Source organism: Leptonychotes weddellii, chromosome 16 (assembly GCF_054177405.1).
Source record: "Leptonychotes weddellii isolate Sample4059 chromosome 16, ASM5417740v2, whole genome shotgun sequence".
Classification (NCBI taxonomy): Eukaryota; Metazoa; Chordata; class Mammalia; order Carnivora; family Phocidae; genus Leptonychotes; species Leptonychotes weddellii.
In genome coordinates, this window is record NC_138384.1 from 8,012,297 (window position 1) to 8,035,256 (window position 22,960).

Genomic DNA, 22,960 nt, shown 5'->3' on the forward strand with positions numbered 1-22,960 from the left:
TTATTATGAATCACAATGTCCCACATGTTTTTTTTATTTTAATTTTTATTTGTTTTTTTAAATTTAATTATATTTTATTATGTTAGTCACCATACAATACATCATTCATTTTTGATGTAGTGATCCACGATCCATTGTTTGCGTATAACACCCCGTGCATCTTGCGGGCGAAATGGCTGCCTTGGAAGCTCCCGCTCCTCTTCTTTGGTGTGAACTGCAGGATAAATGTGAATCTGATGTTTCTACTCATTATTCTGCTTGAAACGTACATTAGGAGAGAGCAAGACACTATGTCTAAGTTCTTCAGAAACAGCTACGACTATATATTGTTTCCCTCCTCTTCAGTACCGTCTGCCCACCAGCTTGTGGAGAAAGTATGCCAACCCTCTAATATTTGGGAGACTGTCACCCACTCAGGTGGTCTCTGGGCTGAGCCTCGTTACCATCAGAAGCGCTCTAGGGAGTGCAGTCCCTGAGTCCTTTTTCAGGGCAGATTCTACTCCAGAAGGAAGAGAATGATAGTAAGGGTCCGGCAATACAGTCCATCCCTCTGGCCACACCTCCTACCACTCCCTCATTTGCTGGCTCTGCTCCGGCGACAACGAACACATTTCCATGCTTTGGCACATGCTGTACCCTCTGCCTGGAGCACCCTTCCCTGGGGGGTTGAATGAACAGAGGAGATGTCTGCCCAGGCCCTTGTCCTCACAGATTTCGTCTGAAGGCTTTCTCCTGAGGTCCAGAGCATTTAGCCGCAAAAATGTCCCAGAATATTTCTGTCCCAAGTCTGATGTCCTTGGTCTACATTTTCTATTGCTTTAGGCACAGAGCCCAGAGGACTATTTTGGATGGAGCCAAAGGCTGTATTAGAACATGAGTTTTACAATGTTGAAGAGCTAGGTTCAAATTCCAGTTCTGATACTTACTGGTTGTATGGCCTTAGCTAAGGAGCTCAACTCTCAAACCTCAGATGCTTCATCTGCAAAAAACACCCATCCTGCACTGACATCGTAACACATAAATCTCGTGTTGTATATGTGGTCCATAGTAGGGGTCCCACAAATGTGAGTCCTCCCCCGGAATTGTTATTCTGTGCTGTGTGTGACTGTGGAATGGGGTTGAGGGGAACTGGTTTCTCTCTAAAGAAGCATCCGCTGTGCTGTGCTCACCCCTCCTGGGAGGGAGAAACACTGAGTCTCACGTTCGTTCAGGATGTTTCCCGCAGCCCATCTGGAATGGCTCCTGACAGGTCCATGTGAGCAACTTAAGGAGAAGCAGAGTCCTTGCTACCTCCTTTCCACTGTCAGGAGAGAAGCTGGTTAGTCTAGACAGGGCTAATAGGAGTGTCAAAGAAATTGTCTTTGAGGCCAGACCCTGTCCTCATCACTTCCCTGTCTGCCGTGGGACCTTCCCATCCTGTGAACCTGTCGCTCTGCAAAGCCCCCGAGGGCTGGCCAGAAGCGAGTCCCTCCGTGACTGCGGTGCAGGTGGGGCTGGCCGGCCCTCTGCCATGCCCCTGGCCCTTGTCTAACTGCCTCTTCGATGGGGGCATGAGAAGCCCCAGAGGATTATGTGATTCATCCATCTCCTCACTGAGTCCCTCACTGCATATTTCCTGAGCACCTACTGTATGGAAGGTCCTGGGCAGATACAGGTAGGAGCTATGGTACGGCCCCCCGCGCCCCGTCCCAGCTTCCACACCTGATCAGGACCTGCCAGCTCCCTCCATCCCACTGCTCCTCACCACACTCCCTTAGCTCACCCCCTATTTTGTCCCCTGGACCCTTAGAACAGCCTCTCTACCCTGCTCCCTTGTCCTGGCACACTAGACTGTTGCCTGAGTCATCTTTGCAGAATGTCCATCTGGGCCTGTCAGTCTTGGGTGTTTCCCACCTGGACCTTGCCCTCTGCACTCTGCCACACTAAGAGCTTTCTTTCAAAGTGTTCTTTTTTTTTTTTTTTTTCTCCGCTTGGCCTTGCTCTAAGCAGTATCATCCACGAAGTCACAGACTGGATGCCAGCGAGTACTGTGCCAGTGTGGGTTCTTAGAATAAGTCGTAAAATGAAGAACGTTTGTTTACATGACACCCAAGGCCATCAGGCAACGATGCTACCTTCCCCGGGTGATGTTGGTCCGAGGATGACCCTCAGAGCTCATTTACTTACCAGCCCTTTATCCAGCGCCTTCTCTGTGCCAAGAAGTGTAGGGGATACAGTTCAAATATGGCAAAGTCCTAGTCCTGCTAGAGCTCCTCTTCTGGTGGTAAAACAGACAATAAGGATTAAGATAAATGAGTCAAGTGCATGCAGGCTTTTAATGGATGATAAGTATTAAAGAGGAAAAAAACAAATAAGGGAAGGGGGGGGCAGGAAAAAATCCAACTGTAGTAAATAACCTATGCCCATGTCTCCAGCCCAGCTACTTGGACCCCCTTATCTCAAGCTCTGTGCAGGAAGTTCCCACAATGCACTGGTGCCTACCATGTTCTGGGCCGCTATTTTCCCACAAAGCACCTGGCCCGAGGGAGGGTCCCACATGCTCTGGGCCATTTTCCCACAATGCACACATTGAGTCACCTGTGCCTGCTTTCACTTGTTTGTTGTTTTTCCGCCAGGACCACCCTTCTCACACAGGCCTCTGGCTAAATCATCTTCATGGTTTCAAGTCCACCAGCACAGCATCTTCCCTGACACCTGCTCCCCCATCCCCATTAGAATTAAAACGTAACCTCCCCTGGGTACCTTGGGCCATTTCTGTAGTAGTCCTGCTCAGTGTTGTCCTTTATTTATCTCGTGTCTGTCCCTCCTACGGGACCCTTTTAGGCTGGGGCAAGGCCACCGACATTTTTCCCTCCCCACCCACAACTAGAGGCCTGGCCAGGGAGGACTGGAGCACATCATCGCTCCTAGCCCAGCAGTCTGCCTGGGCCTCTGCGGTCCTACTCGGAGGCTCTCAGCCAAACCTCAGTGTTTATGGGCGGTGCCTCCGGGGGGTGGGGGTGGGCAGGATGCCCGGCCCCTCCCTGTTAACACCTTGGCATCTTTCGGACAATGTTGCTTCTTTTGAAAAGTTAGAAATGAATAATTCTACAGAAACAAGTCATTTAGAAAGTACATGCCCTCCCCCAGTTCTTCTCCGCTGTAGAGATGAAAACATGCACAGAATTAGGAGATCCTCTTCCAAGCAGGCAGGGCAGGTAGCATGACCCTCACATGCAGCCTTTCAGGGTGATGTGACCTTCCCTGGGACAGTCTGCAGTGAGGCTGTTTGCTGAGTCTGGTTGTAGTAACCCTCCTCCTTGGCAGAGCTCACGCTGTCTTCAGCCTGTTCGCTCTGCTCCTTCCCATCGTCCCTGCCCTGATTCCGGTCTTAGCTCCTCTCACCTAGGCCCAAGTGCCCTGCGAGGTGCTGGCAGGGGAGACCCACGGGACCTGCGAGCCAATGCACCGGATTGCAGTGATATACTCCCACCCTGCCCCCGCCACCCCAAGGCACCAGCACAGACTCCACCTTCTCTAGGGAAGCAAGTTTTCACATGCAACAAAGAGCCACTGAGTGAAAACCTCTCTCTTCCATGGTCTCCTTCAGCATCTACTACCTGCCCTGCCCTGTTCTTAGCACTGGGGAGATGTGTGGACAGCATAGACAAACTTGGTTGTCTTGGAGCCCACCTTCTAGTGATGGGGTGCAGAAGGAATCCATGCTGTGGGGTGGGGTCGGTGGGGGAGAAGGTAGGGGAGGCAGGTTGTCCGGGCGTAGGAACAGCATTTGCAAAGGCCCTGCCTTGGGAAGGAACCTGGCACGTAGAAGGAGCAAAAAGGAGGCCAAAGGGACTAGAGCTGCTGGAGGAAGGGAGAGGGCAAATCAAGAGGAGGCAGGAAGCAATAAGCCTGGTAAAGACTTGGCTTTTATTCCAAATGCCCTGGAAAAGCCACTGGGGACTTTGAAGTGGAGAAGTGCCCCAAGTGGGCACCCATCCAGGAGTTAGGGGATGTTCGTTGAGGGCATAGAATGGAGAGAAATTTTAACCTCCAGAATGAGATCTGGGGGGATCTCTTTCCTTTTAGCCTGGTGTGGTGTCCTCCAGAAATGGGGGGTCAGCTCTGAGGCCATGTCCCCCCATCTTCTCTCCACTCCTCTTGCCAAGTGGCACCACCCCTTGGCAGTCTGAGTCTGGGCCTCGTGCAGGCTCGAAGACCTTAGGCTGGAAAGGGGCTTCATTAGTGTGTTCTTGCCAGGGTGGGGGCAGCCTCTTGAAGGGACCGGGGGTGTCTATTTAGGTCACACAAGCCCTCTGTGTTCCCGCCTGGCCTAACTAACCACGGCAGCCCTGCTGGGGCCTGACCCCTAAATTCCTCTGCACCCCCAGGGCCCAGCGGCTCCTTGTTCCTCTTCCAGAGCCTGCTGAGGGTCATCGATAGGGTTAGAGAAGGAGCCAGAACCCTGGACAAGGATGAATAGGAGGCTTGAGTGCCCACAAGTGCCCACGAGAGACCTTCATGAGAACAACCAGGCCCGAGGAGAGAAGCCCAGCCACTGTGGGTTGGCTCCATTACAGGAGAGAAGAGGAAAGCATAAAGAAAAAAAGAAGAAAATGGGATTGGGCCCCAGAAAGGTCTCCCTGGAGCAGCGTGGGGTGCAACCCCGTCGGTTAGCCTGTGTCCCTCGGAGTCTCCTGTCTGGGGATGGGAATGGGAGTGTGGAGACTGCGGCAGGTGACCGATCATCCTGCCGGGGCCAGCTCTCTAGACGCTGCATCTCCCCAGTCTCCCAAGCATGGCCCATGTTTTATGGGCAGACTGCGTGCGCTTGGGGCCCCCGGGGCTCACAGCCAGCATGGGTATTGTATTGGCAACAGCAAATAACCGTGCACCCTGGAGACTTACACCCCACTCCTCCTTCCTTAGGGAGTACGGGCATCTCAGAAACTGATGTCCGGGGCTCAACAGGTCACACAGAAGTCACTGTGTGGCTGAGCTTCCAGGCAGAGCAGCTGAGAGGTCGTCACGTATCCACTCATTTTAACCAAGGGTCACCTTTTATCCTCCTTTAAAAGTTCAAAACCCTAGCGCTATTGAATTATTTTTAGAAATCGTAGAAGAGCGTAAAGAGGGAAACAAAGAAGCACCACCTGAAGACAAACACTTGTGACGCCGCGGGGAGACCTTACAGTCACTGCTTCATGCATCTCTGTGCCCGTCGGTACTATAAATACAGTTTTAGAGTCCCCAGTTTTCACTAATAGCAACAATTTCTCCTATCATTAGTGTTCCTCAACATGGTAATAGCTCATGTTTATTGAGCACATAAAGGTGTCAGATGCTGTTCTGCACATGCTTTACAGGTATAGATTCAACACCAACGATGCCACAAGGTAAACCTGATATTCATTTCACAGATGAGGAGTCCAAGGGGCAGAGATGCTAAAAAGCTCGTGTAAGGTCCCCCAGATACAACATTGCAAAGCCCAGCCGCGCTGACGTTCACCCCTCACTGTGATCACTGTCCTCACCACGGGGTGACTTAGGCTCCGCACTCTCCATTGACTAGCTGCCTGAGAATTTCCTTTAAAACTTCCTATGGTGGATGTTAGGGCTGTTTCTGTATGCATCTTTATTTCCTTAGGATAATTTCTGGAAGAACGGGGCAAAGCACGGGGACTTGTATGTTGAATTTTTTTTTTTAATCTTGAAATAATTTTAGAGTCACAAGAGGTAGCAAAAATAGTACAGAAAGGTCTCGACTCCCTGCAATGATAATATCTCATATAACCACAGTACACTAGCAAAATCAGGAAATGAACATCGGGGTACACTATTCGCCAAGCGACAGACCTTATTCGGAGCGCGACAGTTTTTACGTGTGCTCTTTGTTTGAAACGTTCTATGACATTTTATCTCCTGTGTAGATGCATGTGAGCACCAATGGGGAGTTTTTTCAGGCTTAAAAGTGTATTGTCAAAATGTCCTCCAGACGGTTTGCAGAGAAAGGTGCGTCTGCCTCCTGTGCCCGTGGGGGGTTGTTGAACAGACCCGGGAAGCGGTGTCCGGAACTCAGAAAGGGAGGTCAGGTTGCTAGGGAAACCCAGCTGTCCCAGCCCAGAGACCCACGTCCATGGCTAAGACCTCGGTGGGCATGTGACTTGCCCATCTCCGTACGGTCAACTCAGCCACCTCCTGGTGTGTCCTTGTCCGGAGGGCAAGATGGTGGCCTGAATTTTTGGCAGGCAGTGCACGGTACCAGAAGGAACAGTGGGCTTTGGGTCAGGAGAGCTGAGTGTAAGTCCTAACATGACCTCAGGTCAGCCACCGAGTCACCTGTAGGTCACTGTCCTCACCTGTGAAGTGCAAGAGTAAAATGGATGCTCTTTGGGTTGGGATGGTGACCTGCCTACGTTGGTCATCGTCTTGGCTGCCGCAGTTCACCAGGGGACCCACCTAGCCGACGATAATGATTCTCAGCGTTGGTCACCTCTCGTGCCAAGTGCCATGCAGAGCGCTTGGCAGATGCGTCTCTTCTTCCCACCGACAGGTGAGGACAGGGAGCATAGCTGGCCGGGGGCGGTCTTCACAGCCCCAGAGGCCACCTTCCCTCCCAAATCTGTGCCGCCACTCCAAGACGATCTTTCCCCAGACCAAGGACAGCCCATCAGGCAAGGGTTTAGAAGTGGCTGCCTGTGACCCCCAGCTAAAACCTCCAACAGGCTCTCAAGATGAGCTCCAAGGCCCTTTCTGGCAGTAAAGCAAATCTGATATTTCCGTAAGGTAAATGCTGCCTAAATATAAAAGCATGGAGATCAGTTCCAGATGGATTTTCTGGATGGATCGGGTTTTTACTCATTCTGAAAAGGAGGCAGGTAGCGAATTACACTGCTGTCACTTGACACAGGAGGTTGCTGTCTCCCAGAATGAGAATAGAGGGCACCCTAGTCACTTCTGATAACCGTCGTGCCCCGGAATCTTCCGCTGCAGACCAGTCCCACCGAGGGAGTGCTACAGGTTGGCGCAAAGAGCCAGTGGGGCTATTTGACAGAAAAGGCAAAAGCCAACCTTTTTTTTTTTTTTTTTTGGATTTACTTATTTTAGAGAGAGAGAGAGTGAGCGGGGGAGGGCAGAGAGAGAGGATCTTAAGCAGACTCCCTGCTGAGTATGGAGCCCCATGTGGGGCTCAGCCTCAGGACCCATGAGATCGTGACCTGAGCCAAAACCAAGATCAGTTCATGCTTTTCTGAAGTCAGCCAGATACGTGGCTATGGGAGGATGCACTTGAGGGAGTGTACGTGCAGTCACCCAATTGGATACAGGATTCCTGGAAGCAATCTGGCCCTTGGGATGTTCAGAAAGAAGACGTTTTCAGGACACATGAAACTACCAGTGAACAGTGGCAGACAAGGGGCCAGAGCAATGTGACTGCTTGATCCCCCCAAGGTTTTCACAGTGCAGTATTATAGCTTCACTTACCAGGCTAAAGCTGATCTGGGGATTCCCTTCTTGGAATTTCTCTTAAAACAAAGCGGTTAGGTTTTGCTATAGATCAGAGACAAGTTGATGTACTCAGAAAGGTCAGGCGAAATGACGAATGGTTGAGCTGGTATTTATGTTCCGAAACAAAAGTTGGTCCATGTAGTTGATCTGGTAGAGTTTGCAGCCAACTAAGCTAAAGGGAAGGAAAGATCGTGGTTTGGTGTCAGGGTGGCAAGCTGACCGGGAATTTTCTTGAGGATGCTTCTGGGGGAGCAGCCCAAGACCAAGATTCTCGACTAGCCGGGAAAACGCAGAAAGTCAGCAGTGACCACATCATTCAGCACACACCCTGACAATGCTTTTCCCTTAAAAAACACATAAGTACCTTTCAGATGTTCTTGTAGTTATTCTACCTGTAGCAGTCAACCATAAATAAGTAATTTAAGATACAATAAAAATCATCAATGCACAAATATATTGTTTTGAGTATTATTTATAATGGTGGAAACTGGAAACAAATGTTCAATAAAATGGAGATGATTAAATAAAACAGAATGTGATTCCTGGTTGAAATATTACGAAGTCATAGAGTGATGCTCACTAAGAGAGTAATAACGGAAAAATAGTAGCGTTGCTGAGTTAAATGACTAGACAGCATCCACTACTATAATCCCAGCAATACCTCTAAATCCTTCGGTAGGAAGTTATTTCAAAATGTTGGATAAGGGTATGGTTGATTATTTTTCTCTTCAACTTTTTTGCACTTTGAATAAGGCATATGGGTTACTTCTGTAATGTAAATATACAGGATGTGCTCTAGTTTTTAAACAAAAAGAAAAGTAAAATGAGAGTTGTTTTTATTTTTTTATTATGTATGTTAGTCACCATACAGTACTTCATTAGTTTTTGATGTAGTGTTCCATGATTCATTGTTTGCGTATAACACCCAGTGCTCCACGCGATTCGTGCCCTCCTTTATACCCATCACCAGGCTAACCCATCCCCCCATCCCCGTCCCCTCTGAAACCCTCAGTTTGTTTCCCGGAGTCCACAGTCTCTCCTGGTTCGTCTCCCCCTCCAGTTTCTCCCCCTTCATTTTTCCTTTCCTTCTCCTAATGTCCTCCGTGTTATTCCTTATGTTCCACATATAAGTAAAACCATATGATAATTGTCTTTCTCTGCTTGACTTATTTCACTTAGCATAATCCCCTCCAGTCCCATCCATGGCGATGTAAATGGTAGGTATTCATCCTTTCTGATGGCTGACTAATATTCCATTGTATATATGGACCACATCTTCTTTATCCATTCATCTGTTGAAGGGCATCTCAGCTCTTTGCACAGTTTGGCTATCATGGACATTGCTGCTATGAATATTGGGGTGCATATGGTCCTTCTTTTCACTACATCTGTGTCTTTGGGGTAAATACCCAGTAGTGCAATTGCTGAGTCATAGGGTAGCTCTATTTTTAACTTTTTGAGGAACCTCCATACTGTTTTCCAAAGTGACTGTACCAACTTGCATTCCCACCAACAGCGTAAAAGGGTTCCCCTTTCTCCGCATCCTCTCCAACATTTGTTGTTTCCTGCCTTGTTAATGTTTGCCATTCTAACTGGTGTAAGGTGGTATCTCAGTGTGGTTTTGATTTGAATTTCCCTGATGGCTAGTGATGTTGAACAACATGGGAGGGGCAGGATGAACTTGACTGAGGATAGGTATGTGCCTTGAATTTAGAATGCACAGAGCCATCCCTCCTGTGCAGAGTTTAGGTGGGGGTTGAGGGAGAGAAGAAAGGAGAAGACCCACCAGGAGTCTTTCGGCGATGACAATACAGAGATCTAAAGCCACTAAACAAGACTCTGAGCAGGAAGAGTGATAGCCCAGACCCCAGTTCCTGCAGACAGGACAAGCTGGACACGGCCAGCCAGTCCAGAAATGTACCCCCAGGAGCAGTGGACACTCCACATTTCGAGGCCAGAGAGCTGCCCAGAGAAGAGGCAGCTCAGTGGGGCAGAGGGTAAAGGAGTGGAGAAATGAAGGGGGGGAAGAGTGCTATGGGACCCCCACCTTCCAGGCAGGTGGCTGGAGGAGGAAGGCCACGGGAACCTCAGCAGGGATTATATATAGCTCTCATGGCCAAGATGGGGAATCTAGGGCAGGAGTTGGAGGCAACAGTGATAAAGATACTTAAGCGAACATTGCCCAGACCTTTGGGAAAAGTTGCAGAAGAAAGGCAAACAAGCTTGTCTCCCAGGGGAAAGGCCCCGGAGTTCAGCCAGTCATGAGGTGGGGGGGGGGGCGGCGGGGCGGGTACACTTGTAAGTTTCATCCGCACTGATTCTAGGTCAGCTCATTCTGCCAAAACCCGCCCCGGATCCAGGTTCCTTGCTCCAGGGCTCTGGCGCACCAGGGTCGCTGCTCTTTGAAGGTTAATCAGGAGTAAGGCCAAGAAGGGCAGGTCCCTAGTTTCCAGGAGAGCTGGGTAATGACAGTTTAAGAATGCCCACCAGGTGCAGAGAGTTTTTATCATCTTAAATCATTTCATCCTAACAATAAACTCACGAGGTAGGCTTTATTTATTTATCTTTAAAGTAGAGTTTATAGTTAAGAACGGTTTTAGGCTCACTGCAAAACTGAGTGGGAAGTACAGAGACTCCCCATGTATCCCTGGCCGTATATAGGTTTATTTTACTCCCCTCTTACATCTGAGGAAGCTGAGGCCTTGAGGGCTTGCAAAGCTCTCCCACAAATGTGCAGAGAGTAACTCTTAGAGGCCAGACTTGAAACGAGGCTACTGGTACCTTTTAGTGTGTCCTGTGAATGAGTAGGCTTTACAACGGATCCACACACAGCGGCCCATGCGCCAAGTCAGGCCCGCCACCTGTTTTCATATGGCCCACCAACGACGAATAGTTTTTACATTTTCAAGTGGTCAGGGAGGGAGCGGGGCGAATATTTTGTGGCGCTTGAAAAGTATATGAAATTCACATTTGTGCCTATAAATAAAATTATATGGGAACTTGGCCACATCCATTCTTTTATGGATTGTCTGTGTTTATGCTACAAATTGAGGAGACAGACACCTTATGGCCCACAGAGCCTAAAATATTTACTGTTCAGCCCTTTCCACAAAGTTTGCTGACCCTACTTTATAGAGACATAATCATTGCATTACTGAGTATTTCTTTCAATCTTGTTAGATTTATGCTGGCCAGGATGCCATAGACCAGGAAGTTTCCAAAAGATGCTATTTTGGGGATTCTTGGCTCTCCTTTAGATGAGAACAACTCGCTTTAAAAGGTTTTATAAAGTTAGGCATCTGGGAATATTTCATTTGAAGAAAAGATTCCACTGCTAACCAAATAAACACTAAGAAGTTTGAATATCAAGACTTTTCTCCTAGAAAAAAAAATATATTTGTGATGAAGATTGTCTAAAACCAGGCAAACTGGAAAATATATATTGGGCACAGTCTATATTCTATTAAAGAACCCTCGTGTAGAAAACTGTCCCACCAGACCCAGGTAACTACCATCATTCAGCCTGATAATCACACAGAAAAACGGGGCATGGAAATAATCACACCAAGCTACTTAATTTAGAGGAAGAAAGGGACAAAGTGACTCCCCCAAGATCACTTGTTTTGTTAGGGGCAGACCCAGCATGAGCCTCTGGGTTTGAAACTTTGTACATTATTGTGATCCTCGGGATTGGCACTGGCGGAGATCACTCATGGGGATTTGAGCCTGATAAGACTTAACGGACATGGGTTTTATTTGATTTTTTTCATCAGTAAATAAGATACAGACTTTTAAAAAACAGTAACCATAATAATAATATCACATCCACAACAGTTAACGATCATTCCTTGATGTCATAAAACACCCAGTCAGTTTTCAAATTCCTGATTTGAAATGATTGCGTATTCTGATGCTCAGTAGCCTTGTGACCTTGAGAAAGTTGTGTAACCTTTCTGGGCCTTAGTCTCATCATCTGTGAAATGGCATGATTCTAATATCATAAGTGTTGTTGTGAAGATCCCATGATACTGGTAAAGTCCTCGTAAAAGGTAACACATGGTAGGCTCTTAATCAGTGGTGATGATGATGATGTGATAATTATAGCATTATTAGAGATAAGTAGAGCTGGGTTACCGATTGCTGGGTGTTTGGCACTGTGCCGGTTTTAGCATTGAAAGGCTTGAGTTCTGGGAATCCACCCAGTCCCCAGCAAACCACGATGGTTGGTCACCCTATGAAGGCCAGCCAGACTAGCAAGCCGTGAGAGCTGAGCTGCTAACCCAGGCTCCTGGAATTGACACATAACGGATTTCTCAAGCACATTTATTATTTGGTTGATGCAATCGGCAGGACTGCTGGATGGGATCCCAGATTCTCTATAAATAGACATGAATTGTTCAAGAACCTCAGACCTGGTGCTCATCATCATGGAATTACGGGCTTTAACTGCTCCCACCACTCAGATGCAGAGTGTCCTCTGAGCACCAGTGTAAGGGCTGATTCCCACCTGGGGAAGAAATGCAGCCACTCAGTATAACATAAGCAATTGCAAAAGGCTAGGGCATTACAGGGAAATAATACGGAATTTATGTAGTCCAAGCCCCTCATTGTGACAATCGAAAGGCTGATGGCCAAAGACATCAGGTGACTTTTCCACTGTCTTCCAGCAAACTGGAGAAAGCTGAGCTGCTGAGTGGTCTCCTTGACGCTTGCTACTCTCTGCAGATCGGCTCGTGCGTGGAGGCACGCAAATCCTGGTGGGGGATTGGGCCTGAAGCTCTCTCTTCTTTGGATGGCTTCCTCTGCAAGGTTTACACAGCCCTGAGAAATGTGTGTGTTCAGAGTGCCAAGCACCGGAGCCTGACCCATGGAAGGAGGGACCCAGGAGGCCTGGGATTGGGGGAGCATTTCCCCACCCGGGAGGGAGCATCTGTGGACACCTCTGCTTCTAAAAGGGCAGCAGCAGAGCATTGAGAGTTCATCACTGATTGGAAATAGACCGATGAGACCATGCTGGTCACTGGCCAATTCAGTTAATGTAGGAAGCCAGGTCAGAGAATTGAGTAGAAAATTGCCCCCTCTGGGGCCTGCCTTTTTTTTTTTTATGATTATTAATTTACCATTTATTAAGCACCTGCTTTGTGTCAGGCACTGGTCTGGGTTCAGTAAGCGTGGCAACCGTTATGTTACAGGCTCATAGAACATAGAATAGTGGCAAAGACAGACCAAACAAAGAATAAAACAAGTGCAAGCTGTAATTAGCTCTATGATGGAAGAAGGAAGGAAGGAAGGAAGAAAGATGAAGTAATAAGGAACCAACTAGATCTCCAAAGAGGAGATTTTTCTTAGCTGAATCCTAAGGCATGAAAAAGGGTCTAAAGAAAGGAGTTAACAGAATTCTGGATAATTAAAAAAAAATTTTTTTATTGTTTTACCAAATTCAGTGTGTTTTGTACCTAATGATAAATGACTAACACGACTGCATTTTTAGGTAAAATTTTATTGACTTGACTTCATGCTTAATAGAGACATTCATCTCATCAAGCTGGATTGTTGTTGTTTTTAAAGAATCCTGGACTCATGTTAATACCAGACAATCTGAGCATCATCTAGAATCCAAGTGAGAAACACTTGGCAGGAACCCACCTTGTTCCCAGAACTAAAATCCCTATCTTCACACAACAGTGTAAGATACCCTACTGAATGAAATCAGATTTTTTTTTTTTTTTAAGTGAAAATGAGATGAAAAGGATTGAGAAGGAGCCAAGTGATAGTTAAGTTAATCTTCAGGGGAAGGAAAACATGTCAGAAAATGTAAACCAGATCAGGCCAACCCACGTTACAGTTCTGCAGAGGGAATTAAATTCCTATGGAAAAACAAGTCTCTGATTATGAAAGGATTTAACTGTGTGGAAGAATCTGGAACATCCACCCTATTAAAAATACTTGTAAAACCAGGGGAATCATGTAAGAATTTAGCTGAGAGAAGGGGGAGAATGCGGGCTGCCTGAAATAGAGTTATTATTTCAGACACTGTATCATATTCGTAAGGCTACAACGCAGAGAAAATTGCTTTATTACAAAGAGCAAAATTTATGATCAGGTAGTACCATTTAATTCTTAGTGGCTCTGTTAACCCTTTCTATGTAACTCTGCATGTCTTAACCGTGAGAAGTTAATTTTAAAAAACAAAAGTAATCCCAGTGTATGGAACACGTGGTGCATTTGTTTTCTGATCCAAATAAGATAAATTAACACCAGAATTAATCCAAGCCCAGGGGTGAACCTTCTTTGCAGTTTCCTGGGGACAGAATAAAACAAACCAAAAAAAAAAAAAAATTGTTATGTGTTAGGAGACACTGAGATTAGCAAGAATCTGTCCCAAACTGGGTGGGTAAAGCAGGAACTATTAAGATGTCCTTAAAATAACCAACATTACAAGCCCTCTTAGAAGGAAATGAAAAGTTTTAGCTCATTCCAGAAATGTATAGGCAGCGGCTGCTTTCTAAATAGAATTGTTTCAGCCGAGAAGTGTTTGATTGGGGGGTGCTGAAACAGTATCTCCCATCCTCCATTCTGTCAATTGTGTGGCTTTGATACAGGACACCAGTGGGAGTTAGTTAAGGCGCATCCAGGTAAAACTTTTGTTTTGTTTTGTTTTGACCGATGGGGCCTTCCAGGAAGGTGCCTTTGTTCTAGCTGCAGCTAATGAGGGTTGGTTGATGGTGGTTAGGATGGCTAAGCAGTTTGCAGATGGCCACCCATTACTTCCATTGGGGAAAGTGGTGCCTCGGGGAACGTTTCAGCAGACTGTTTTGGGCTGTTGCGGCAAAAACCCTCTTCCCTCCTCCCTAATGCCAGTTCACCAAGTGCCTAATTTCACAAAGCTCAGCAAAGAAGAGTCAGTTACTGTATCAGTTACTGAATCAGACTGGATTCAACTGGGTGAGCCAAGGGGAAAGCCAGGTTCCCATGGTACACGTCGGCATTAGCAAAGGGGAGTTGGGGGTGCCTTCTCTGTGGATGTGGGGTTCATTTTCTCTCCCCGTTGAGATGCCATCGATTCCAAGATGCTTTTTCCTTCTTCAGCTCTTCTCCTTTGGACTCACTTTCTGAGCTGACTCCTGATTTGGTTGAAATGTCACCACCTCCGGGAGGCCTTCCCGGACCCCTCATTCTAAAGCAGTCCCCTCCTCCCACTTCTCCATTGAGCTCTATCCACGGTGATGTATTTTCTTCATAGCACTTACCACTAGCTGATGTTTTCTTGTTTATCGATTGATTTTGTTTGTTTATTTACTCTGCCTCCTGTCTACCGAATGTGAGTTCCATTAGAACAGGACCCATCTGGGAAGCTAAGACGGTACCTGGCACAGTCGGCAGTCGAAAGTATTGAATGGTGGATGGATGGATGGATGAGCATAAAAATTACAGTTTGGGTAACCTTCACTCTTTGGCATAGGAATTCAACATCTGTACTTTGCCTAAGAAAATGCCTGTGTGAGGCGCCAATGGGGTTTTGGAACCGAGGCCGAGGGAGAAGGCCAGATGGTGGCTTTGGTGGAATTGGTGGGGTTAGACTCCTGCAAGCAATGGGAATTCAGACAGGTAAATGATTCCTTCTTAAAAATCAGACTGCTCTTTAGATTTAGATAGCCCAAAGCAGTCATGCACAAATCGGTATAAGATGTTTAAATAGGTGTGCCCCTTGCTTCCCAGCAAACTGAGAGGATAGAGTTCGAAGAGGAGGAAGATGCTGTTGGCCAGAGCAGGGCTGAGGGGCAGATGGGAGTCGTGGTGGGTTTCAGAGTGCGATGAGGAGGTTAGTCAAAATGGCACCATACAGACAAACTGTGAGGAAGGTGGAGAATAAGAAGAATCTGGCACATCTTGGTAAGACAGAAAATGGGTAACCAAGAAATCCAGTCTTTTTTTTTTTTTTTTAAATAGGATTGCTGGATGGACCTGGGCGTAATTTGCCTCAGATGTGTGTCCAACCTCCCCAAGTCAATTTTTATATATAGCCTTCCCTCACTCACATCCACCCTATGGGACCCTGAACCCCAGTGCCACCCCATGCCCCAGTGCCCTTACATTTCTCCCCCCTACAGTGTTTTTGTCAAGAAGAGAGGAAGGAGTCCTGGGCCATCCCTGATGATCCATTTAAAACAATGATTTGGGCAAATCCTTTGCTGAGCCTTCTTGGACATGGCTTCATACAGCTCCCTCTGGTCCTCGTACCTCCATAAACCTTCCACGTTGTGCTGGCACCATCTGCTTAAACCTCAGTCTTGCCCTCCAACCCTTTAAGGGCAGGGGCTCTATTTCTTCAGCCCCACCTCCTTAGACCCTTGCCCCTGGCACTGCAAAGCACTGAATCATCCATTTGTTCAGTCAATAGGTATTTTTGGAGCACCTGCAGTGTGCCAAGATGATTCTAAGTTCTGGGGTTTCAGCAATAAACAAAACATTTGTTGGTGGCCGTCATGGAGTTTATTGGCTATTGAGGACCTACAACAAGCAAGTGGTCCCCACTCCCCCACCCCCAAAATATATGTATACATGTGACTACCAATTGTGAGGCATGCTATGAAGACCTGATCGGAATTTAGGGCTTGGGGCTACCTGGGCAGAATGGTCCAGGAAGGCCTCTTGGTGGAGGTGAGGGTCAATTCAACACTGAAGAGCAGGCTGTTTGTTGAGGGCCTAGAATTCACTTTCATTCACCAACCTGGTATGAGTCTGAGTAAGGACCCTATCATTCAGTGGGTTGACATTTGAATTTGGGAGGTTTGCTCACTGCAAACCATGTACCCAGAGATCTCTGCCAACAACCTCCACAGTGGGCAACCACGTCATCCTGGTTTGTCCAGAACTTCACCAGTTACAGCGTGGATAGCCCTGAGTTCCGGGAAACCCCTCAGTCCCGAGCAAACCAAGGTAGTTGGTGGCACTACCTAAGAGTGACCAGACGTTTCTGCTGCACGGCACATGGGAGCACTGGGGGGTGGGGAGGCATGCAGATAACCCAGATGGGCAGAATTTCAGAAGCAGTGGAGGGAGAATCCAGTAGAACACTGAGTTACGAGATCAGGAGCTGCAAGCCAAATTAGCCTCGATTGAACCTTTCACTTTTCAGTGAGACAACACACATGGACACTGCCTTGAACAGAGTGGCAAACCACAACAGGGTTGTGACCCAGGGAGTGCCTGTGAGGAGCCAAGCCTAGAAAGGTACCCAGATCTCCGGGCCCTGTGGCCAGCACGGTCAGGGCAACGGGATGTGACAGGATGAGATTGCATCTGCACTGGGTTCCCTTTGAGCCCTCACTTCCCCCTGGTGACCACCTGCCATGCGGGGGCTCAGAGCAATCACGGCCAGGTCCACAGAGGAATCTGAGGAACTAGGGGTAGGGTGGGGTCAAGTTCAGATCCAACATCCCCTGAGAGAAAGAGATCTGGCCTGCCTAGAGTGGCTAGATTAAGTAAAAATAAAAACGCTCAGTTAAATTATCATTTCAGGTAAATGATTTTTTTAGCGTAGGTATAGCCCATATTGTATGGGACATATTTATATAAAAAATATTTGTTGCTTATCTGAAATTCCAATTAAATTCAGTGTCTTGTATTTTAACCTGCAACCGCGCTGCCCATTTCCAGAGCACCATCCTGCCCTGCCCTGCACCTGGTACCGCCTCCCACCCCACCAAAGGCACGAGGCCCCAGATGCAAGAATGCCAGCAGTTTGGCAACAGCACCAAGTGTTACATTTTAGCTCAAGTTCACAGAACAGCCCAAGTTTCATTTTCTCTAATACCTGGCCAGAGACTCTTAAAAGAAATAAACTGAGCATTCAAAATAAACCCAAAAGACAGAGTGAATTATGGTGCCCCTGGCTCTATCAGATACAGTGGAAACCTGAAAATTAAGGAGAGAGGATACCTTTCTCCAAGAGCCTGGAAAGAAGCATAAAGGTTACATCGTGACCTGTCTTCCAGCCAGGGGCAGCTCGTATTCTGGGAGAAACTGGTTTGCAGTTACGAAGCTGCCTTCAGGGGTAGCGGAGGCTAGACTTTGTCCAGGGGGACCAGAGGCAAGGGTTGAGCTCTGTAGGCAGCCTGTCACAGGGGACTCCTGGCAGGAAGAGCCTCAGACTGGCTCAGGCTCAGGAGCCTTTAGTCATGACTACAGGTCACACCCCAGAAGCCACAAGCTGTGCACAGAGAGGCAGGAGCAGAACGTGAAGGGGAGGACAGTCCAAGGGGGGAAAAGGGGATAGAAACCAGGGCAGAAGAGAATCAAGCCAAGAAGAGGAACTGCATTATCGTGAGTCACCATTGTAGGGTGCTAAGACTGAGGCACATGGGAGCATCTGACTAGACCAGTGGTTCTTAACTGCAGTGGGGGGGGGGGGGCGGTGCGGAGATGGTGCCCCCAAGGGACATTTGGCAACATCTGCAAACACTTCGTGTTGTCACAACAGGGTAAGGTATCACTACTGTCCTCTAGTCGCCCAGGCCCTGCTCAACACCCCAGGACGCACGGGACAGTTCCATGCAAGGAGGAATTGTCCAACCCAATGCCTACAGTGCTGAGGTTGAGACAGATGAAATGATGCCACCATTCTGCCTCATGAGTGGCCTCTGAGTGGGAACCAATGTACTTGGAGTTTCCAGGTCCCCACACTCCGAAAGCCCAGGAGATGTGCAAAGGAGAACAACCCCTAAGCGAGAAGAACTGTGGGAAGTGAGAATTAAGAGGGGGACTTTCCCCCACCAGTCATTCCCAGTGGTTCCTTTGCCAAAGTGTATGCTTATTAACCAATTACAGCAGAGATTTACAGAGTGGAATTACATTTTCATTTAAGAAGGACCAACACCATTCCCTTCAAGCCACTAGCAAATTCTATGGGGCTTTAATGTGACCAAAGACAGAGTCAGCCTAATAGAGCCTGGGTGTTAATGGGTGCTTGGGATTTATACTTTAATTGTCTCCACAGCTCCCTGTCTCACGGAGGTATTTGTCTTGGTCCGTGGACACCAACAGCGTGCCATAACATTACACACAGGATTATGAGGGGTTTTTTAATTATTATTTCATCTGTAATTATAGGCAAGATCAGTTTATTATTTAGAAATCCTTGAAAACATTTTAATTGAAATGGTCAGTGGCCTTTAACTGACCCTGTCTTAAAATACACCCTGGCAACCAAAGTGTGTTCACCTCCTGGATTAATAAGGAGAGTCCCTGTTCTAAACCAAATCATAAGCATTATTTAAAATTTTGGATTTGAGGGTTTTTTGGTTTTTTTTTTTTTTTAAGATTTATGGCACTGTTGAAATGAGGTCAAGTAGAAGCACTAAAGAATTTAATTAGAAATGTCCTCGCATGCTCCCTATCGCTGTAAACCTCACATAGGTTGTCCCTGGAGGGCTTGGAGTCATTGGAGATGGCATGTACTTTTTTTTTTTTAACTCCTAATAAGAAGGAGCTACAATCTGCTGCCACGTGTTCAATAGGGAATGCTGGGGATCTAGATAACAGGGAGACGAGGAGAGGTGCGTGGAGAAGCCAGGCTTGGTCGGCAAGGAAAAAGACTAGAGCATCTCGTGTGGCCCCAGGGGCTGGCCTCAGCTAGAGCATTCATTAATTTATTGCACACATTTTCCAAGCACCTTCTGTGTCTCAACACTGTGCAAGGGGCTGGGGGCCCAGGGGTGACTGAGTTGCGGTCTGTGTTCTCAAAGATCTCGTGCATGAATGCAACAAACAGAAGGACTGAACAGATAAAACTGAACAGCACCTTTGCTTCATCCTAGAGAAGTATGTGCAGGAGTCGGTGGGCCCCAAAGGCTGGAAGGCTGGACTTACCCTGGGGAATCAACCACCTGGCAGTCTTTGCCCAGGATGTGGGTCTTGAAGGATGTGCACCTGGGTGGACCTGGAGAAGGGAGAGGGAGGGAAAGGAGACCCCAGGAAGAGGATACCACCACCTGTGCTGACACGTGGACATTGGCTAGGCTGGCTTACCAGAACCCTTTGATGTCCCAGCATTCGTCTGACCAAGAGGGCCAGCTGGGCTGGGAGTACGGCAGGGAGAGATGCCAGGAAGTGACTCCATTTGAAAGTCAGGTGCTCGATTCGAAGATCTTCTTCTACTTGTTGAAGCCCACTTATGACCTCACCAGCCAAGGTCCAGCTAGGATGGGCTACGGGAGTGTCAGGGTTTGGGGACCCGGCTGGGCTTCCGGGGTGTTCCAGGTGGAGGTGCTGGCACTACTGAGGAGGGAATCTTGGGAGAGGGACAGGAAGGACACCTGAGTTCTGGGGAGGCTTGACCGGCCGTAGGGAATGGGACAGGGTGCTTCTTGCCCTTCCCTCTGCAGCTGAAGCCCAGTGTCAGAAAGAGTTCAAACAGTAGCCACCATCAGGACTATGCTTGCTGCTAGCACCACTCACCGGGTACCTGTGGTCCTCGGCATTTTTCTCCATTATGATTTAATACTTATAGCAACCCTGCATGGTCAGGTATTTCTAGAGGTTGGCTCCCCCGCCCCCGCCCACCAGCACTGCAGTGAGGAATTGTCGGCCAACACCAATTAAATCAGTTCCTCCTGTAACTTACCCTAGAGAGTCACCTGTGTGGGAGGAAGCAGCTTAATGCAAATCCAGGCTCACAGAGCAGCTGCCCCAGTGGCTTTCAATCTGAGGCTCACATTTGGAAAAAAATCTCTTTTCTCTTTATCCTATATGTGGCTTCTCTCTTGGGCTTACATTCCCACGGGCCAAACATCCTCCAGAGTAAGTGAAATAGAGGTGAATTGACCGCCAGTTACTTTGAGGATTCCCCCAGAGCATCCCAAAGTAAATTCTGCATATGCCACATGTATCAGTCAGCTTTTGCTGCATAACAAACCACCCCCAAAACGCAGTGGCTTAAAGCAGCAATCATTATGATCTCTCACCTGTCTGTCTGTAGGCTCAGGGTCAGCTGATCCAGGCTGGGTTTGGCTCCAGGCTACGGATTGGGTTCATGTCTACTTTGTGCGTCTCCCACTTTCCTTGGACTAGTGTTCCCCAGGGAGCACTTCCCTCATGGTGAATGGCAGAAGTGTAAAAAGGCACATCTGGCGATGCAAGAGCGTTTCAGTTCCCCGCTTGTCCGTGTGCTCGTATCCCATTGCAAAGCAAGTTACGTGGCCAAGTTCATAATGAGACTCAGGTGGCTGAACTGCTTCTTATCCATCTCTATCAGGACTGGCAGAGGCACTGGGTGGGGTCTCTATCTGGGGGGGGGGTAGTATCAACTATCCCTTCGCTGGACAGTTGAAGGCAGGGACTGTCCCTGCCCTGCTTTATGTTGGGATAAAGATGCTGACTTTACCAGCTTGTATTTTCAAGCTTGAGAAACACAACTGTGGCTCTTCCTTCGAAAGAATCCTGAAGCAGACTTTAGCAAAATAAGTTGCTTTTCTAGATGAATATAACTCTTATTGCATTTGAAAAATAAATGTGCACTAAAAGTAATTAACAAATGTTGGTTCATGAATAATACACTATTTTACAACTATCTGCCGAGCATAATGAGACAAGCTACTAAATTGACAATGAACGCTCTATTACGTGATTGCCAACTGTTTTATAAGATATTGAACATATTCATTTCTCCTGCCATCATGTGTATTGTCAAGCTATTGCTTTTTAATAAATTAATTTTCCAGACATCTCTGGGGGTCTTTGTTTGAAATCTGGCTGAGGGCAAAAAGAAAGTTAATTGTGTGGCTTGTGCCGAACTACCCATGTCTGGGGGCTCATGAACAAGTGTCCCAGTTGGCAGCCCCTGCAGCAGACACTGCATGGGGCACGCAAGTGTGAAGGGAAATGCCACTACAGCCGAGAACAACATGAGAAGACCCAGTGGTGCCTTGAAAATGAACAGCTTGCTTCCCCATGAAGGTCTTGGGAGGCTGGGAAGGTGTCTGATCCGCTTCTTTTTTTTTTTTTTTAAATTAATTATTTATTTATTTATTTGAGAGAGAGAGAGAGAGAGAGAGAAACAGCATGAGAGGGGATAGGGTCAGAGGGAGAAGCAGGCTCCCCGCCGAGCCGGGAGCCCGACGTGGTACTCGATCCCAGGACTCCGGGATCATGACCTGAGCCGAAGGCAGTCGCTTAACCAACTGAGCCACCCAGGCGCCCCTGATCCGCTTCTTAAAATATTTAATGAAAGCAAAAATTAGCGTCTGATCCTATTCTGTTCTACAAGCTTATTCTTGTATCCGCTTGTCTACTCTTTGTCAAATGTCAATGTCACCTTTGATGGGGGTTTTTATTGGCATCCCATCTCTTCCCAATAAGGCAGAGCTGGGTCCTTTCCTCTGATCCCACAGTGCCTATGCTTACTCCCATCAAAGCATTCATCATGTCTGCCTTCATTATTCACACTGCCCCGGATGCACGACTCTGGAGGAAGATAGCCACGTTGATCTCCATAAACTGAACCCCTAGGGCTATTACAGAGCACAATGCAACGTTGCCCCCTGCAGTTGTGCAAGAGTCTCTAAATGACCAGTTTATGGATCTGTTTTCCAATCCCTGGTCTGAGCTCTGGGGCTAACACAGTACAGGATTCCCATGCCCGTATTTCAGGGTATTAAACAGGCCCGATGTTAGGAGGTGCTTAACAGTTGTTTGTTCAGTGAATAAATGACCCATCCTATAAATGCGCTTTCCCATTATTTAGGCAAAGATGCTTCTTCATTGCATGAAAAACCTGCGTGGGTAGTTGTTCATTAAGAATGGCCTGTCTTTATGGTAACATTTTTCCAGCTATTACTGAGCTGGAGTGTTCTTTCTGGGACTTCTGCCATGTCTAAGTCTATCAAATGCATGGATCACTTTGGAAGGAAATCTCAGCTGCTTTCAGGTAACACATTTGTTTCAGAGAACAAATAACTTCAGATGCATATTTACCTGGGCTTTCTGATTTTTAATTGTGTGTCCTCTAGCCAAACCTCACACAAAGCTCATGTGCCACGGGGGCCAGGCAGCGAGGGTGTAAACCCCAAAGCTCCCCACCTAATATTGGGTGGAGTGTGTTTCTAGAGCCTTCTCCCTGAACTTCTCCATGATCTGGACTGGGATGTTGGACTATCTGGGGACTCTAACTTCCTTTCTTTAAACACTAAGGGAATTATCAAGTTGATCAGGGAACACCCAGATTCTGGAATATTATACAGCTGTCACCAAAACACGGAAATGTTCTTGTGGAAAGTCTGTAAAGTATGTAAGTGTTTCAAGTAAGTGGGAGGGAAGGAAGGAGATGTGCCTGTATTCGTATCTCTCCACATTCGTCTCTTGCAGGCACAGCCTTGTTAATAGCCCACAGTGTATTTTCTTTGTGTTTTTTTATGTGTATATTGTCTCCGTAGCTATATTCACATTTTTATAATACCTGCTTTCCTGTTTCCCTCTT

The 22,960-nt window shown here is 47.4% G+C and overlaps 2 protein-coding genes across 4 annotated transcripts in view; one reads left to right on the plus strand and one right to left on the minus strand.

Moving 5' to 3' along the window:
- The window catches only part of MAF (MAF bZIP transcription factor), a 337,857-nt gene that overhangs the window by 293,699 nt on the left and 21,198 nt on the right, over positions 1-22,960 (plus strand). The gene's annotated exons all lie outside the window — the stretch shown is intronic.
- Positions 699-22,960, minus strand: part of WWOX (WW domain containing oxidoreductase) — a 918,520-nt gene continuing 896,258 nt past the window's right edge. The window contains exon 8 of the mRNA XM_081806336.1: positions 699-2,257. Within this exon, the coding sequence (XP_081662462.1) occupies positions 2,174-2,257 (84 nt within the window). The 3' untranslated portion in view covers positions 699-2,173. The remainder of the gene's footprint in view (positions 2,258-22,960) is intronic.